A 20,468-nucleotide genomic window follows, 5' to 3' on the forward strand; every position below is an offset into this window, starting at 1 on the left:
ATCAGATTTCTGTGAACTTCTGGAATTCAGGAATAGTTTCTTGCACTTGGCTTTTAAGTGACTGAATTGATTTATTTTGTTTTGTTTTCTGATTCCATGATGCTCACAAGCCCCTGTTCTGTAAGTCTGAATTCTCACTGAATGCAGAATACTTTATTCAAAACTAAGCTAAGGCAGATTTACAATAATAAATTAATAATAATTTCCAAGGATCTTTTCAAATTTTGTCTGTTTTCTACTTCCAATAAAAGTTTGTTACTTATCTTGACAGCCTAGTGTACTTAATGAAGCTGATGGTGGCGAAGTTTTGTGGGGTTATATGAATAAAGCCTCTGTTGCTTAACAAACTGCTGTAAAGCTAAGCTGCTTTATTAAAGCTCTTTTGTAGAGCTTGGATAAGAGAGATGAATTATCTCTTTATTGCAATCCAGCATACATCCTCATGGAAGCAGTTAATGCTTAACACCTTAAAAGTCTTTTAAGGTAAATCTAGCTTGCAGAAAGGCAGAACATTAAATGTAGAACTAAAAAAGAAAAATAACGCACAAAACCCACCTGACAAAACGTTCCTGCTTTCTTGGCAGTTGTTTTACTTCTGTGATCAAGTTTCTTCCTATGCATAAAGCAAATAGGCTAAGCCTTTGAGCAAGCAGTTTATAAATACACAGTTTGTGGTTTTCTGGGTGGTCTTAGTTTGGCAGTAGCATTAATTCTTTTTTCATTTTTGCAGGATTGCGGTGATGCATATCAGTAGCCACATACTCAAATCTAACATTTCTTGTGTTCCTCAGTGTTTTAGATACTAAATATAATGCTTTAGGTAAGAATAGCAATTCCTTAACAGGCCTTAAAATACATTGTCTTGTTTTCAGAAACTAAATTAATTATTTTTAGATTTTAGTTATATCGCCAGGTATAAAAACTATTTTAAGTGTCGTATCTGCTTTTAGAATGAAAAACCATTGCATAAAAATCAATGCAGAATGTAAGCGATCTTTTTGTAGCATATTATGTGTTTGAATATGTAAACCAAAACTATTTGTGGAATAAGGTATTTTTGGATTCTAAATATTTATTTTGTGGCCATTGTAGGATTATGTTTTTATATGTATCAAAGATGCTACTTCAGGTAATTTTTCAGTAATGGAGCAAATAATCATTATAATGTTACATTTAATTTCTGACTTTATTTTGGTATGTGTGAACTGTGAATATTTAGGGTAATGTGATGTTTTTCTTATGTTACAGATTTTTAGGAGACTATTTTACTCTGCCATCATCTTCTAATTCTTGTACAAAGTACTTTAGAACATGCTGATATTTCATGTGAATTTGCAAACAGAATACGTAATTTTTGTCCCTTAATGTGCTGTCAGACATGCATAAGTCTCCAGTATGAATTTAGATGTTGTGGTACTGCTTGCAAGCATTCCCACATTTGTTCTCTCCTACAGAAATTGATAAGGATTTTTTTGTCTGTGTTCTTTACATTATCTGATTTTGTTGATAACTTAATTTTCTTCCAGTAAGACTGATAAGGAAGTAAAGACACTTTTCAGATGCTTCATATGCAAAGGCAAAATGACATCGGTCTTTGTCCATCTTAGTGTTTCATGAGGCCTCAGACATAGCAGATGCCATTTTTGTTCAAGTACTAATGGAAAGACCTGAAATGCATCACACAATACTCCATTTGTGTACTTAGCTTCTCCTATTTCATGGGTTTAACAGGTAGAAATGAAAAAAATCTATTAAAGAGCAGATTTAACAGTCTGTGTTGCATATTTTAATATAATTTCTGTAAATTGTTACAGCTCACAAGTTAAAAAATCTTACCTAAGTTTTTTATCTTCTGACAATTGAGAATGAGGCTTTTATAAATAATTTAGAAAAATCCTTTGCTGATGTGTTTGATAAATGCCCTACATATTTTGAAGAAGCTAAAATTAATGTTTGCCTTACTTAATAATTTTCATTTTTTCTTCCTCAGCTACTGGAGTTAAGTTTGACTTGAAGTTTGTACACGTATTTACCCAGGCTAAGAAGAAACTTAACTTTCAGTTTCAGTTGTCTACTTGGTACCTATTTTGGACTCACCCACCTGTCTAAATCCTGAGATCTTGGTGGCATTGAGACTTGCAGGCAAAATAAGTTCCTCTGCTTAGAAAAGCTTGTCTTTACTCAAAGGGTCTGTGTTTAAAGCAAGAGTAAAGCACTGAAGCAGCAGTAAGTGAAATTTCTGTAGAAATGGTATTTTTTGATGTGAGAAAATCTGTTTATGGATCTGTTGCTTAATATAAGGAAAGCTTTCTTATAGATCTGATTTTTCTCTTGAGTGCCTTCTGAGTAGCTTTTTCCTTGGTGCGAGCACTAAGCCTCTGAGCTTTTGCTTCAGTGGCTCTCATGGAGTGGAAAATTCTAATAGTAATAATGCAGTAAACTGGGACATAGAAATTAACTTGTCTTAGTAAGCTTGCCTGTCTTTTGATATCAGGCTAAATTCTGTTTTTCAATTAAAGTCTTTAGGGGTTTTCTCATGAATATTTCACAAGCCTGCTTTCTGTAGTGTAGCCATTGAGTAGGCTTGTCATTACCAGAGGTAGTGATTTATTTTTGGGGGGTTATTACATTTTACTTGAGGAATATGGAATTTAAGTCTGATCGTTCTGTCTTTCCATCAAATCTTTCTTTGGGTCGCACTTTACTTTTCCAGATATTAGGATTTATTGTTGGATGAATTAGTATTTTCAATAAACAGGGTTTATTTGGGAAAAAAAGATGAAGCCAGCTTGGACAGGGCCTTGAGCAACCTGTCTAGTGGAAGGTGTTCTTCCTGCCCATGGCAGGGGGTGGGAATTAGGTGAACTTAAGGTACTTTCCAACCCACACAGTTCTATGATTCTATGAGTTTTTGTAGAGCTGTTCTGTAACTGTTCGGATGGGAAGCTTAGTATCTTGGTTAATAGAAACTAACATTTAAAGAGTCAAATATATTTAAGATTTACCATTTAAAAATGTTTTTCCCAAACAATATCATAGAATAGTTTGAGAAGGAAGCTTTAAAGGTCACCAGTCCAACTGTCCCTGCAATGAGCAGGGAGATCTTCAGCTAGATCAGGTTGCTAAGAGCCCCGTCCCACCTGCCCTTGAGTGTTTCCAGGGATGGGACATCTACCACCTCTCTGGGCAACCTGTTCGAGAGTTTCAGCACCCTCATTGTAGAAAACTTCTTCCTCATATCTAGTCTGAATCTTCCTTCTTTTAGTTTAAAACCATTACCTCTTGTCCTACCACAAGAGGCCCTACTAAAAAGCTGATCCTTCCCTGCCGCACCCCCCCCCCTCCCCCCCCCCCCCCCCCCCCCCCAGTGGCTCACTGGTTTGGGCTTAGCATTGTATAGGATCAAAGAGTGTTTGTATTAATTTGGTTCTGTACATGACATGAAGCACACTGCTTTTACTAGTGTTGCTGAATGTGGTTTTATTGATAAGCTTGTGACAGGTTAGCCAGTAAATGTCTCTTCTAAATCTACTAGTACAAAAGATCTGAAAAAGACAATGTAATGTCAAAATCGGGTTCTTCAGGCTTTCTTTCTCTTTTGTGTATAGTACTGATTTTTATAATACTTTCAAAATTTTATTTACTGATGGAGTATTTGTGTTTGGTCTCCCCCCCCCCCCCTCCCCCATCCCACTGCCCTTTCTGAATTATTAAACTCTTGTTTGTTTATACGGTAGCTTATATGTTCTTTAGGTAAGAACCAGCTTTTCTTGTTTGTCCCTCTTCATTGTGATGTCTGCTGTGTCCCTAACATGATTCTACCTTTGGGTCTAGAATACGTAAACCAGTAGTTTTTGTTAGGTATCTTTTGATGAAAGCAGACGCTGTAGCTTAAGCGTTACTGTGGGTGGACTTGGGTCAGAGGATTTAACCAGAAAGCAATCTTCTGTAATCTATTTGGATTTGTTCAGATGACCAGTTTCTTAAACTTTTGATTAAAATACTAGATGCCTGGTACAATGTGTATTGTTTTCCTCAGTCAGAAGTCTGTTTAAACAATAAGCACCTTTATTCAAGTCTACCTCATCTTGCTCCAGTTTTACAGTAAATGGCCTCCAGGTTGTATAAAAGTACTAGCTGGAAAATTATGGAGCTGGCTTCATGCCAGGAAGCTTCTTTGGTGGCTCTTTGTTCATGTTTTATATGTTTAAGTGCAGCGTGTGTGCACAGTCAGAACTTTGTTGGGGAAATGTTAAACACTGAACTATTCTGATTGTAAGCAATATTCATAACATATATGAAACAATGTGTGTGTTTGTTAGATCTTTTTCCTGCAGGACTTCTTTGTAGCAATGAAAAACTTTGGCTTTCAGCTTCCTTTTGTCAAGTACTTGCATATTCTAATTACTTGGCAACTCGGGTTGCTTATGGGATAGCAACCATGGACTTCCGTTGTTACAATTTAGTCAGCATACATAATATCTGCTTGGGTGAGGAAAAGTTGTTAATACGGAAGTCTGACAGTCATATTTAGTGCACTGTGACTGTACTTAGTGCTGCTTTGCAAGTGTTTGAAGTTAATTTTGCGAAGTTACATTCTACATTCTAACCAAGTAGTAGTTAGAATTTTGCATAGACATTTAAAGAATACTCTTAGCTGGTTAATTTTTATTCCAAGTAAACATGCATGAATTCCATCTTATTCTTGAATCTTGCAGTTGGGGAAAATTTTTGTTTTGAATTGATCCAGTGTTTACTGTGTTTTAATATTTGACTAGATTTGTTTCCTGTGAAAGAAAAGAAAGAAAAACTTAACGTTTGGGAAACCTAAAATGCAGCATTTTTTAATTACTCATAATCTTCAGTTAAATATTTCAGTCTGTTTCTGCATGATGATACGGTTAGTCCAGACTTTGTTACCAGTTGAACAGCCCTTCAGCTTTATACCCGTCAGGGTGAATTGTGGAGTGCATTTGAAATGAAATTATTTACAGCTTGTTCCGTGAAAATAAGATATCCTCCATGCTCCTGTGGATGCCTGTTTTGATACTTACCTGCTATAATGACATTTCTTCAGCTAAAAATCCAGAATAATTCGAAGCTGCAGATAAAATGCCTCTGAAGATGTGAATATATTGTGAATGTAATGTAATCAGATTACATATATAAATAGTGAACTTGGTGTTACGGTGGATATTGCTTTCAGAAAGTAGTTTTGCAGGTAAGTAAATAGTTAAGTGCCTTAAATTGATTAAATGAAAAAGAACTGTATTCAGCTGATGAACTGAATTTAATTCGTTTTTAATGTTATTACTGTCATTCAAAAAATGATGGCTCTTGTCTCTGGTAGAATCCAATTAGATCAAAGAATGTTGTAATGAGGAAGTTGCTATTAAGAGAGTTAATATGTGGGTATTACAGGTATCTTTTTTATTGGTTGTTTTTCTTTTTTCCTTTTCCGATAAGGGATATCCAGATCTGTTAAAGAAGTTACCTTCTCTAAGCACCTTTGTCTTGTGAAAAATCATTTCTGAATTTTATCTTAAAATATTTGAGAAGCAGATTGCATTAATAAGATTTTGCAGCTGCTATAGATGAGTCTTTGAGTACTAATGTGTACAATGAGATTTATGTTACAGCATTTAGTAAAAATGTGTTGCACTTTCTGGGATCTTCCAGTCTCCTTGATGCTCATAAATCTGAGGGATCTCTAGGTGATCTTTGACCTTACCTCATTTAGAATAGCTTAGTAGCTGTCTCTTCTGTATTAAATATTTTCTTTCATGGCATTATTGAATGTTGCTTGTTAGTGAGTTGTCCCCCAGATGTCTTTGTCAGCAATACTAGTGCAATTAAAATGCTTCCTTTTCCAAAACTATCAGTGTAGACCTGACTTAAACATCACATGAGGATTGATGTATTGAAAGGAAGTCAGCTATTCTCCAGATTGGGTTTTGCATCCAGTTGTAGGAGGATGACAAATACCCAAAGCATGGGAGGATCACAGTTATTTAGCACTACTTCCCCCGTAAAAACCCCATCAGCTTGCATGTTTTGGAAGGTAGAAGCTAGTTTTACCTAAAAAAGAGGAAGATTTTAAACTGTCTTCCATCTTGTAAGATCAGAAATGGCTGGTATTATTATTCTATACTTGTTCCTAAAACAGAAAGGAGAGAACAAAGATATAGTGCACGGAGGTTTTTCCCAAATACAGTACTGTACTTCTGCTGTTAATTAGCTTTAAAAGAAATTCCTCTGTTTTAATAGCATTGATACTTCCTTTACAATCTTACTGAAATGAGGAAAATAAGAAAATCTTTCTTCCATAAGGGAAATAGTATTTTTGTTTTTGGTTTTGTGTGGTTTTTTTTTTTTTTTTTTAAACAGCTATAATTATCCTTGTTACTACCGTTAGGAATGTTTTTCCAACTTGTAGCATTTACTGGAATATATGTATCTGCATATTATTTCATGTAGCATTTATTCCTATCTTTACTGATGTGCTAGGTTTTTTTAATGTTCGGGGTTTTTTAGTGGTGTAGCTTTGTCATCTCCATCAAGTCTATTCAAGACTTGAGTCAGCAAGGAGGAAATGGGCTTTTAACTCTGTTCTAGCCCTGTTAGAATGTTTTTCTCAAAGATTGAATCCTGCTGATGGATATTAAACCTAGTGAAAATTCATTTCATTAGACTTTCTAATTAAAATAGGACTTTGTATTTTCCTGTATGCTACATATTTTATAGCTATATTTATTCTAGTTGTTATGTAGTTTAATGTAGTTGCTTGTCTTATTTTTGGGTGAGGTAAAAGAGCTTACTTTTTTTCCCCCAACTCCTGAGTGGGAGCTGTCATTCTGTTCGTAGTATTCTTGAACAGTTTAGGCTGGAAGAAATCTAGTATGATGCCAGGCTCAGAGGAGGGATTAGCTCTGGATTTAGGTTGCAGGGCATGTGATTGAATAAACTGAACCGAGATATTGTAATTTTTGGATCTTACAAGTAGATCTTAATGGATAAATAAAAGAGAGAAAGGTGACAAGAGGGCTGGGTAGAAGGCTTCTATTACTTCAACTCTGCTGGCAGTTTAACTTCTAGTAAGCTATTCATTGGAATGAAATAGATTATTCTGAGGAAATTAGAAATAATGCACAATCAGAAATATCCCATAAATGCTAATTTTGACTGCCAGGCTAGCAATTTTAACCACTTGTATGATTTGACTTTAAAATATAGGTCTCTTACGCAAAAGTGCAATTTTGTGCAAGGTTTAAAGTCTTAAGCCAGTTTCTTCTCTATTCTTGTCTGGGAGAAGCCTTTGGAAATTTTCTTTTCTAGAAAGAGCTTTATGAAATAAACCACTCTTGAAAGGAGTAATGAATTCTAGGAAGGGTTACAGAAAGTCATACCTGTTTTGACAAAGTCTGCTAGGGAATAGAATGCAGTTTCCATGTTAATGAAAACAGGTGAGGATCAATAGCACTGTGAATTTTGCTCTAAATACACAATCTATATAAAGTGCTAATTAAGTTACTGATTTTAATGTATAAGTTTAAGTTTATGAGTCAAGTGTTCTTTTTTGATTAGTCAATTTTTGATGCTGTGTCTTGGTGTTATTTTGGTCACCATTCTTTAGCTGAAAGGTGAGTGAATAGTCATATGTTAATGGGGAAGCAAATCTCCTGTCCACAAACACTTTGAAGGAGACTATGATCTGTTATCTTAGTATTTCTGTTGCTGCCTTGCTTTCTGCTGGTCTAGGATATTGCATGCCATATTTATTCCATAATTTTCTTGAGAAAAGCAGGAGTTCTTGCAGGATGTTGCATCATTTGGGGACAAGATATTTAATTTTTGTTGGGCTGCTGCAATTGCATGGCCTGCTTCTGGGAGTACCAAGTAGTACTGGTTTGTCAGTTAAGAAACCACCAACTTTTATGGCTATTTGTATTTTTATTTTCAGTATGACAAGCGAATTGCATCTCATATATTCTCCAATATCATTTCTTAAGTGTCTTTTCAAACCCCTTAGTTTCATGGTTTTATAGACTTATATCCCAATGTATGTAGAAACCCCCCATATTTAAAAAAAAACTCAGAAGAATTATCTTGGTGGTTCTCTGTATACTTAGACTATTGGTATCAATAGTGATTAAGGTGTAAGAACACTGTGCATGATATATTGCAAATGCTCAAGAAATCTTGTTTCTAATACCTGTGAAAAATGTACAATATATATGTAATTTGAAAACTGTTTTTAATGTTTGTATGTAGATTACTTTTTACAGTTGATGTTAAAATGAGTTGGAATTGTGAGGCAATCTAGTTTTTAATGTAATTAACAAGTATAATGCAATAATTGCCATCATAACAGTTTTTCTAAAAGCAGAGTACTCTCATCAGTCAGACCTTCTTGAGGGTTGTTTGCATTAGTGAGCTTTCTTTTGACATGTGTTAGACAATTTGCCTTTTACAAAAGTATATTATTCTTTATTTGCTTCTCTCTTTTTTGGTTTGGGTTTGTTTGCAAGTTGGGTTGTGTTTTGGGTTTTTTTTTCATCTCGCAAAGGTTAAATTACACTTTGCTACACATTCTTTATCTGATGGCTTTTTGTTTACCAATGTCCATATCATCACTTTTCTTATTCTCTTTCAGTTTAAGTTGTGTTCCCAGGTACCAGGTAACTTCAGAGCTATTAAGTGCCTCCCCACATTTCTCTAGTATAAGTTTAGTCCTCTCCTGCTGCTCAGCTTATCCCTGTTATAGGTAGTTATGAGTGGCTTCAGGGAAAGGGCTGAAAAAAGGCTGCTACTCAACAGAAGAATGCGCAGTCGCATAGTGAGGGAAAAGAAACACGGAAGATAATGCTATCATTGTTACCTTCTGCAAAGGGCTTTAGTATCCAAGCTCTCAGGTGGGCTGGAATATTAACCAGCATTGGTTCAGCTACTCTGTCCTAATTGTTGGTATTCCTTCCTCTGTCATATTGTGGTTAATGCCCATGGAATAGTTGACCTAACCTACCTGCCACAACTTGTTTATGCTCACATAATAAATAGCTATCTAGGACATGATTTGTGTGGGTATAGGACTGAATTTTTGTGGTTATCTGGACTCCTGCAAATACAGGTTTTGGCAAATTATCCAAAGATGTGTTTTTATAGTTAATATGTCACGCATTTAGTTACATTAATAATATATGTTGTCAATTAACATTTGAAATTGAGTATTTTAATTCCATGTTAACAGTATAGAAGAATTTCCCTATGCTGAAAATTCAAGGAACATGATAAGTTGTGAACATGCAGCAGTAGGAATAATAGTAATTCTTGCAGGCACGTTAATAGATAAAGGGCAGCAGAGATTGTAAGGTGTTTTTGTGGATCGTGACTCTATAGCTGAAATGTTTTTTATATGGTAATGATTCAACACCAAAGTTAAAGCTACAAAATAGTGAATAATTACTTTGGGTTTTGTAACAAATGTTTGACTAGACTAAAAAAGTAAAAATTGCAGGTTTTACCCCTCACTCTTGTTACACCTACTGTTAATTGAAGACTGATAGCATTTCAAGATGAGTAAAAACCTGGTTTATTGCTTTTTTCTAAAAAAGTACATGTTATAGCTTGACAATGCTTCTATCCTTTGCAAAGAAAATGAGTTGAGTTCTAGTAACTAGTACAGCTTCATAGCTCTCTACTTGAAATCCTTGTCCAGGTGCTGTTGTACTTGGCCCTGCCTTATATAGCACATTTGATACTTAAAAAAAGCCAACAAACTCCAACTTGTAGTTGAACCTGAGATGCATCTAGTACGTTATGTGCAGTAATTTAAAATCTGGTACTTCCCCTTGTTAGCTGAAGAGTATCTCATAGCCGTTTGTGGCATGTCCTCATTTCACATATGCACATGTATGCATGCACAGTCTCAGTAATGTAAACTTACTGCCACAGTGTTTTTCTACCATGTTGGATTAGGGATTGACATTAGAGATGAAACACTACTTTTCCTTCTGCGTCTTCATGTCAGGACTGAAGTAAAAGCAGGCGATACCAACAAAGTTGTATGCTGATTTTGTGACTTAACTCATTGGTATCAATTTGTGGCTATGATTGATCCTACTAGGGCTGCTGATTTTACTTAAAATGTCTGTTGGCATTACTGTGAAAGGTCTGACAAAGTAGTTGCATGTTCATTTATAAAGTTTTAACATGGCTTCTAGGGTCAGAAGAAGAGGTCCTTCTTAATGTTTATCAACAGCCTTTCATAGCTGGACCTTAAAACCTATCTGTGTCTTTCAGTTATGAGGCCTTATTTTTCTGCTCCACACTAAGCCATATTCTTTTGACAATAATGTATAATCTTTAAGTACATTTTCTAGGTAAATATTAATTACTAGAAACACAGTTACTGACCTGAACCTTTTGTTGTGTATCATAAGAGAATTTCCTATTCCAGGATATTTTACAAAGGTATTTGCTCTGTCAAATATTGGTGCCTGCTACTTTAAGTGTGTGAAGATAGATACTTTAAGTGTGTGAACATGACTGAATGAAAAGGAGTTTGTGAAACTGTAAAAATACCATGAATGTGTTTTGATTAATATTTCTGTTTAAAGGTTGCTTATACACAGTTGCCTAGTACATGGAATTATTTTCAGAGCACATCTGAACTACTAATACTCTTAAATCATAAGTGCAGTAATTTTCAGAATCAGGTAATTTTTTTGGATATGCTTATTCTCGACACGTGTGTTCAATTGAGTGGAATATACTTTTAACGTTCTTGCAGAAAATGAGAATTTTGCTGTAAGTTTCATTAGTTTTCATTTTGAACTGGGAATTTGTTTCTATTTCATCCTTCCAATGTAAACTGGAATACTAAAATACCTTGAAATTATATGTGATAGTGTACTTTGTTTTCCCCTAAATAATGATTTTTGCTACCCTGGGTACTGCCTTTTCCGTATTGTTTCACAACAGGCCGTGGTTCACGGTCAGTAATGGCAGGACTCTCTTGCTGTTGGATGACTGGGCATCAAATGAATTTGGCATGTTACTTACCTGTGTAGTATAAATGCATGTTATAGAGTTTATGTTGATACTACATTTTTATTCTGGTTTAAAAAGAATGGTCAGTATCTGAGCTAATGTATCAATAGCATGATAAAACTCAACAAAAAATGTACTTGCCACCAAGTCAAGTTAAAACTATTTGAACAAAGATAACTGGCAGATTGAATTTAAATACTGTAATTTAACACATCAGAGCTTGGTTTCCAATCAATAAAAGCATTTTTGAGTTGTGAAACCAAACTGACTATTATTGAACCACGGCCTTTAGGTAATACCGTAATAAAAACTCTTTGTTTACAGTTAAAAGGTACATATTCTTCTTATTAATGAAAAATACTGCGTGAAGATGAATTCATTTGCAGTTGATCACATAACTGTTTAGGAGCTTTAGACTGCTGTGTCTGATTAATGAAACTTGTGGTATTTAACCTTTAACATTATGCAAAAGTGTACATCAATGCTATATTGAACTTACTCCATTTCATCTTATAAAAACAGAGTATAGTTAACTTTATTCCTTGTACATTTTTGTAATCGATGGAAACTTTTGAAACTTGAATTTTTTTTATTTTCATGGAGTAAATAGGAATGTTTTAAGTTCTAAGAATGACAGGTTGACATGAAAACTATGTTTACTTTCAGAGAGAACAGGAAATGAGAATGGGTGATATGGGTCCTCGTGGAGCAATAAACATGGGAGGTAGGGATCTGAAGGAAAAAGGCTTCTGTAACATAAAATTTCTTTTTCTTTGGGACTGTACATGCTACTCAAGCACTACTAATTAGTGACAAGTACTAGTAAAAAGGACTAAACAGTATTAGGAAATTAAAAAAATCACATACTTTGCTTCCAAATAGCTGCGTTTTTTTTCTCCCCAAGGTGTATCTTCAACTACCTGTGGGAGAAAAATACGATGTGCAACTTGAGAATCAAAAGGGCAGGGAAAGGTGATACTCTGGAAATTATCTGATAGAAATTGACTGATCTGTTCAGAAAGTATTTGGTGGTCTTTTGGTGGACAGCCTATTCAGAGAAGTTGGGACTGTAATTACATGCAATGAAATGATGCAGAGCTCAAAATTGGTAAGCTTTTGTTAACGTATCTGACAAAAGCTTAATGAATAATGTGGTTGATGTTCTACTAATCTATGCAAATCTGTATTTGCAAATATCCTCAGTTCACCTTTGTGACTTAAAATACTGTCACTGCTAAAAACTTACTGTGAAGTCTAGAAAAGTACATTCTTAATAGTTAGTGCTTGCTTTATCTATGCAGACTGAAACAGTGTGGAATCTTGCTTATCCAGAATATCTGCTTTTAAACAAGAGTGAAACTTAGAATATTTATTTAAAAACCCAGATCTTAATAAACTGTATTTAACTGTCATATATTCTCTTGGAAGCTTCCTGATGTTAATTTGAAATAAATTAAGATGATAATTTAAAGAAAAGTTAATACTATTCTTGTGTAATTTAAATTTGAAAGTACATACAAAACTTGGTAAATGTTGTTGCTTGACCTTTTGAGTAATGTGCATTTATAGATAAGTGAATCTGGTGCAGATACTAAAATACATAATTTGCCATTTCCTTGCATTTATTGAGGCACATTTATCACTGTAAAATAGAACTAGGCTTTTTTTTTCCCCTCAGTGAAAAGAGCTTTAAAAATAACTCTAAAGAGTGAAGTTAACTACAAATAATAAGCTGAAGCATAAATTTGGACTAATTTTTTTTTATAGTTGTACTTCTGCAGATTGCGATCTACTTGAAAATTCCATTTAATTAGGTGACTTCGTAAATACTGATGCTGAAGTCCAGATCTCTGTTTGTCCACATCCACCAGATAGACTTTTTACATACAGATTGTAAATGTGCATGTGTATTTATCATTTCACAGCCATTTTCTTCTCAGGTTTTAATGCTTAACAGTGATGTTCATAGTTTTGCTATGTGAATTTTGTGCTATGATTTGATTTTAAACTTCATACAAATGCTCTTAGAAGTAAATGTGTAGTTCCAAAAGAAGTCGTAATGACAGTGAACTACTATTTTAAAAAGGAAAAAATATCCCTGGCAAATAGGTAAAAAGATAGTGTTTGTTTCCATGGTATCTGAATTTTAGGTTAGATCACTGTAGAGACTTTTTTCTCCAGCACATTAACAACCTCACTGCTACAACCAAAAATCCTGACCTCAAAAAAATCTTCAATAGGCCTTTAAATAGTAGCCCTTTAATTGTTGATCTTAGCATCCTTTCTCAACATTTCTGTTGAAATTGTAACTTTATTTTTAACTGGCATTTATCTGTGCCATCTGTGACTTTTCATCATGTGGGGCAGTGGGGAGTCGTACTATCTTCAGTAATGGACATACCTTCAGGATAGTGTCACTAGAAAGCAAGGTACCCCTGTGATGGATTTAATTGGTGTTGGTCTGACTTGTGCAGGACCAGTAATTTTACATTGTTTTTTGCAGCAAACAAGTTCTGAATGAATAGGTATGTCTTGGTGTAGCATTTAACTGGATCTGTAATGCTAAGTGCTGCTCATAAACTTTACCATATGGAAAAAGAAAGGAATTTTATAAGTATCTCTCCATTAATGAGGATTAATTATGGCTTGTTGCCAGCTGTGCTAGACCTTGGCATGTGAGGTTCAGATGGAGTGTACTTTTTCAGCCCTTCAGATTGCAGAAAAAGATCTTTTCCTAATGTCTGTGCCATTGTGGCTTGAGCACTGCTGACTGCTTTCCATCTGTTGCTGAACCTGGTCTAGTGAATTAACTGGTAGCATCAGTGTCCTACCAAAAAGAACAATCAAGTGATTAGCTCATAGGGTTTGCTTTGGAGCTGGGAGAACCTCAGAGGTATAGCTAAAGTGCCATAGTAGCCTCTTGCTGACACCACGCAGGGCCCCACTCTGTCCTTGCGTTACACTCCCTAGTTGTCCTGTCAGAGCTGACTCTGCCTGAAACTGGCTTAATACTATAGAGGCTTGGTAGTACAGGTCAGTATACATCACACTGGAAGCAATATGGGTGTTTTTGTGTGATACAGAGGATAAAACTTTGCTGCAGTTGAAGGATAAATGAACACTACCTATGTGTGGCCAGCTGTCTGAGTTTAATTAGGCTGGAAAGCAAGCCAGTGACATGTAATTGAGCAGACTGCTTTTAATTAATGGCAGTACTACCAGCACTAATCACTACCATCATGATAGTCCTGCAGAGTACTTCTAGCCTGTGAAAACAAAGGTTTAGCCTTATATTGGAAGTTTAAATGTCTCCTTTTCCTTCTATATTTAGTCACTGAATGAATGATGCTAAAAATCAGTTTTAGGGCATATTTAACCGTAATTCTCTTGAATTGTAGCATAATCTTCTACCTGCTACATTAACATGCTTGTGGGTAGGTCAGGACCATCCGACTCATATATACTTCTGTTTTGGCTTAGTGTCATAGAGAGAGGTCCTGGAGTTTCTCATTATTAAGATCAAATGAGTTCTGCATTTCAAAATGACAGGATTTTTCTCTGTTGCTTCTAATAATCTTGTTTAGCACTTTACATGTGCTACTGTGTTGCATGGATTGCTTTTGCTAAGCAGCTTGCAGTTGGCACAATATATACGATCCAGCTGAGGTCAGCAATTTTAGCAGCAGTATCTTGGGTGCAGTGTTTTCACTGACTGCTGTGATACTTGTACTCGGGCCAAGTGATAAAGATGCAGGTTTGCATACCTGGAGATAGTAATAATACTGTATCTGTGGTAAATGGCCTGCTTACAATGATTAACGTTTATGTATTTGTTACTAAAGAAGTTACAGTTGCGAAGAGAGGTGAGATGCTGACTTCTGAAATAAAAATTAACAAGTTTATTAGACTAGCAACATGTCACATTTCTTGTTATTTTTGTATGTTGTCATGACTTAAAATGTAGGCTGGATTCTGGAGGCATATAATTTTCCATTATGAAATTTTGGATGCACACAAACTTTAGATGCTGAGAAGGGTGGATTATTGTTGGGGGCAGGGGGAAACAACGATGCATCACCACCAGTCTTAAAGTTGATTATATTTCTTACATCTTTAAGCAGATGTAGACAATATATATAATGAGATTTTTTTATTTTTTAACATGAGAAAATGCTGTGAAGGCAATTTTACCTATCTGTTGAGTATATTAATGGGTACTGGCAGAGTGGTGTTTCCTAGCACAGTGTTATAATTATCATATAAATGATCTCCTCAAAAGGTGTTTTTAAGCTTTTTTTTTTTGTACCTCTTATTGTGAATCAGAATTTTGGAGGAGACTGTTCTGTCACTTTCAATTATAACAAAAATTCCCTGGTACTTTAACATTTATAAATTACATTTAAATGCAAGATTTATTTATGCTATTAAAAAAAAAGTAGAGTATCATCTCTGGTGTTGCTTTTAGACCTTAGACTAATGTAATACAACTACATACAGTTACCATAATACTGGTATGTTATGATCCCTAAAGAGCCAAGTTGCCTTATAGCTGCCAATTACTGCAAAATCACTTGAGATTTTTGCTTGTTTGTGGTGTATATACTGCATATATATCCTATATGAACACTTCAGTTCCTGCACAGAAGTGGTACAGCTATGTTTAGCTATAAGGTTCAGGATTCTCAAATACATGAGGAAGATAATGTAACTAAAAATAATAGGGATTAATGAAAATCTGTTTAAAAGCAGATGATTGAGATAAATGTACAGTCTCAAAGAATATTTATTATTTCAAGTATTGGAAGTCTTGTACATTTGGGTTTTTAAAATATTATAAATTGTTTGTTTATTCTTGTAAAATTCAGATAGGACAGCTCTAAGTATAGATTGTTTTGCATAGATGCGTTTAGCCCAGCACCTGCTGGTAACCAAGGCCCTCCTCCAATGATGGGTATGAATATGAACAACAGAGGAACTTTACCTGGCCCTGCAATGGGTCCTGGTCCTTCCATGGGACCAGAAGGAGCTGCAAATATGGGAACACCAATGATGCCAGATAATGGAACAGTGGTAACGTATCACTAATTTAATTACTTTGAATAGCTGTCATGTCTCATGGCCCATTTTTGTTACCAAAGATATTTTCACACTGAGTAAGAACATGTTACGTATTTTGAAACTGTTAAAAGCACTTGGTAAAACTTGTTAATGCAAATGATTTACAACAGAGAAGGAAATCTTTATTTGATATTACTATGAAAATCCTACTTCCCTTGGGAATGAGGTGAATTCTTGGATCAGTAACAAGACTTTAAATTGAGGTTAGAATGTATAGCACACATAGGAAAACGTTGCCTGTATGACCTGTTACAAAAACTTACTCATAGAAGGAAATCACTTCTGTGAAATGAAGAAGGAATAACATATCAGAGGAGTGTGTAAATTTAGGCATTGGCTGTTTTCTGTGAAACTAGATTCTGTGTATTAGCTTTGTTGGGGTTTTTGATGAACAGTTCGATGTTGGAAGCTATGTAGTGTGAAGATATCTTTGTGTAAACTGTTTAATTTTTTAAAGCAACTTTAGTGGGTTTTGCATTTCCTTTCTAACACTGTTGAAAGCATGAGATTATGACAGTAATTATGCCACTTAGAAAATAAGTATGCCAACAGCTGTTAGGGATAACTGTCATATCAGTAGAGGAAAAACAGTATTGCCAAGGGTGGTAGGGAATGTCTTGTATAAATCTGGAATTTCTTATTAACAGCAGATAAGCCATTGGGATGCAGTTAAAGCATTAGCCATTTTTGCTCTGTTCTCACAGCCAGCACTTTTCCTAGCTGTAATGTCTTATGTAGAGAAACAACTGTATAATTTTTAATCTGATTTTTACACATTTTTCAGTATTATTCTGTAAATAGATATTTGGGATGTTCTAGTGGTGGTCTGATAAAAAGGAATATATAGTATAAACAGCATTTGCATTATAATTTTGTTGTAACACAAGCATTTTGTAGCTGTATTTTTTAATATATGCCTTTTCAACAGTATCCATCTGCTATTGAGCAATCTGTATAACAAAGTTTGGACAAAGCTCTTTGTTCCTTACAGGAAAATGAGATTTTGATTGAGCAAAAAATACGTAATGAGTCTGATCTTTACCAGTTGAAGGAGAAGATCTCACTTCACACCATGAGTGAGCTCATTTTATCAGTTGTGTCATTTCTCACAAAGCAGGTGGTAGGGGGGAATGCTTTTCACAAAATACTGTTTTCAGAGATGCTTTTTCTAGAGACTGCTGTGCACTAGTCTCCTGGAACATACTCTTGTGATTACATAGACACAGAAAAAGAGGTGTAAGGAAAAGGAACATGTTATCTTAAATCATGGTATCTATCTCAAACTGTTGTTTTTCTACAAAAAGTCATTCCAGGTATGGAAATGTAAGAAATACACTGACAATTCAAGATGCATGTTTAAATTTTTTTTTTAATACCATATTCTTCTGCATGTTACTGAGGGACAAATAAGATGTTTGGTTTGCATTAGTTTTTGGTTGTTTTTTTTTATTTTGTGGGGTTTTGTTTGGGAGGTTGCTTTTTGGTTGTTTGGGGTTTTTTGTTTGTTTTCAGTTTGGACTTTTGGATATCTTTAATTTGGGGAGCAGGCCCCTAGAGAAAGGCACATCAGAACTGTGTTTTTCCTGTTGTTGGAAAGACACTTTTAAGATCCCTTGAGGGCTGACTATTAAGTAAACACTGTAAGAGTTAACTTCAGTTTCCACTGAGGGAAATGGAGAATATGCTTTATAGACGAGAAACACAGTTTAAATTTTTTTAATTGGATGTTCTTCAGAAGTCTTTTAGGAGAAAGTTGGAGCAATCTTGGTTTTGTTCCACTGCAGTCTTTCGAAACATAGATCATCTTTGAAAATAACATTTGAAGAACAGCATTCCTCCTGCACCCCCCTTTTATTGTAGGTAAACAATAGGTAAACCACTGGGGAGAGGGGTCCTTGTTGGAAAGAGGACTTGAGTTTTTGTCCACAAGTCAAATGGTAAAAATTATTAGGAGTATGTCATAAGTTCCTATTTGCTGAAGTTCAGCTCCATTACTAACAAGCTGGCATGAGTTAGAGATAATATTTTAAATAATTTTTAACCAGTGCTGCAGGTTTTAAGGTACTCTGAGGCATTAGTAGATCTTTATGCAGCTGTTGAAGTAACATTTTTCGTATTCAAAGTCAACTTTTAAACATTGCACATATATACAACAATGATTTAAGTTGCATTTTTTTTTATCTATACAGATATAATGCTGTTTTAAAATTTTATATATATATGTATATATATATGTATATGAATTGGCAGACTCTAGAACTGTTGAAGTCTATTACTATTGCTGGAGTTAGACTTTCAGAAGAATTCTCTGATTCAGGCATATAAAGTGCTAGCGTTGAATGTTCTTTTTGAGCTCTGGATATGTGGGCAGTTAGTGTAGATATCTGTACAGAAGGAATTTCTTCTGAAAGCATAACTTGTCTTCAACCAGGTGAATGATGAATTATTTCAAGATGTGTTTGTACCATATATCAGTGCTTTTAGTGGTCGGTTTGTTGGGTCAATGTTTTAAATTTCATCATGTGGGGTTCTGTTTTTAAACACTTGCATAAATACAGAACTGTAAGTGCTCAGATGCATGTTTTCTGGTGTAGCTCTTAATTGCTATAGCCAAATACATGTGTGTAAGCACATACACCTTTATTGATATTAGGCACAGAACAAAGGAAACTAAATGTCAAACATGAACTGGATTTTCATCTTGTATTGATACCTCCGATTAAGCTTTAGATACATATCAATTTTTTTGAAAACTCAGCATAGTCCAGTTACACATTTTGTCACTAGTTGTGTCAGTTTATTTGGACTGAGTTTAAAAGTCTAACTGAAGATTCCTAAAATGCCATGCAAAAGGATGACTCTAGTATGGCTGGAAATACCCACAGGTATCTGGGTATTTATGTATTCAGGTTATATTGCTATTACAAGAATAAACGTGCAGTCTCTAGAAATTCCAAAAAATAAATACAAATGCTGGGTGGGGTGGTTTTTGTTTTGTTTTGGGTTTTTTGTTTGTTTGTGGGTTGTTTCTTTTTTTTCTTTTTGGTAGCTTGACAATGTTTCTGTGTCTTATTTATTTAAGGGGAAGTACTGTAGTTTGCATGAAAGGCAGAACAGGGCTCAGGTATTACGATTACTGTTTGCTGTCTCTTCTATTACATAGAGAATATATATTGCTTCAGATGTGCTTGGAAGAATGAAGTTACATTTGGCACCAGAGTTGGTCTTAAGTTTTTAAGTTTTTAATTTACTTTAAAAGTTGGAGCATAACATTAGCACTCTTTTAATTTCCAGCTCTATTTCCATAATAACTAATTGAATTGCTCCTTTCTTCCCTCTATGTGTGATCCTGATTCTGCTGGACTATCTGCTGAACATCATGACAACATCACTTGTGGTTTTTGTTGTAACTCACATTTGGCATGGTTCCAAATGGACTTGTGTTAGCATAATGAGAGATTCCCTCAAGGAGGTCCATCACAGATGGGTTCACCTCTGGTTAGTAGAACGGGCTCTGAAACTCCTCAGCCGCCAATGAGTGGTGTAGGTGCCGTGAGTGGTGGACCTGGTGGCTTTGGTAGAGGAAACCCAGGGGGCAACTTTGAAGGACCTAACAAGCGTCGCAGATACTAAAACTTACTTCATTCCTTACTGTTTAGAATTCCAGTAAAACTATACAGTGATATGCCTTTATAATTTTAGCTGTTATCTGGAAACGGTTTTATTGTTATTGTAGTCTTTAAAAAAAAACCCCAACGGTTTCTTTTGTAAAACTTTTTTTGTATTCAGTCATAGGCTTTGTAGTATAGAGCAGAAATGATGCGGATCATTATGTAAGGCAATGTGTTTGTTAGCAAAATACAATGTGTGACTATGCTGTAAAACGTGCAGTTATCTGATTGCAATAAAATATAAAAATCACTTGAAAGGATTTTGGGAATGTTATTACTAATACTGGGTGAGAATAACTTTGTGCTTAATTATAAGTGGCATCATTTTCATTCTTAGGTAGTTTCTACTATGTATCAAAGTTCTATTCTTAGTGAATCTGTTTAGCTAAACTGCATGTTGCAGTACATACCATGAACAATTTATAACACAACTGCTTTTGTTTGTTTTGACTTTTGAAGAGCATCAAATTTTATATGAAGTGTTTTCAAGGATACCATATCCTTTCATCTCAGTCTCCCTTTGCAAACTTAGTCACAAGAAGCTACTCAACGGAGTGTATCTGTTACCCAAATTACTAGAATAACTTAGGGGGGAAAAACACTTCGGAAAAGGAACCTGTATGTATGTTT

The 20,468-nt window shown here is 34.9% G+C and overlaps 1 protein-coding gene across 1 annotated transcript in view; it reads left to right on the forward strand.

Annotated features, from left to right (window-relative positions):
* Positions 1 to 20,098, forward strand: part of PSPC1 (paraspeckle component 1) — a 38,475-nt gene extending 18,377 nt beyond the window's left edge. The window contains exons 8-10 of the mRNA XM_010022188.1: positions 11,716 to 11,773; positions 15,950 to 16,119; positions 19,615 to 20,098. Of these exons, the coding sequence (XP_010020490.1) occupies positions 11,716 to 11,773; positions 15,950 to 16,119; positions 19,615 to 19,800 (414 nt within the window). The 3' untranslated portion in view covers positions 19,801 to 20,098. The remainder of the gene's footprint in view (positions 1 to 11,715; positions 11,774 to 15,949; positions 16,120 to 19,614) is intronic.
* Positions 20,099 to 20,468: the final 370 nt, after the last annotated feature.

This window comes from Nestor notabilis, unplaced genomic scaffold (assembly GCF_000696875.1).
Source record: "Nestor notabilis isolate BGI_N333 unplaced genomic scaffold, ASM69687v1 scaffold1979, whole genome shotgun sequence".
In the NCBI taxonomy this organism is placed as follows: domain Eukaryota; kingdom Metazoa; phylum Chordata; class Aves; order Psittaciformes; family Psittacidae; genus Nestor; species Nestor notabilis.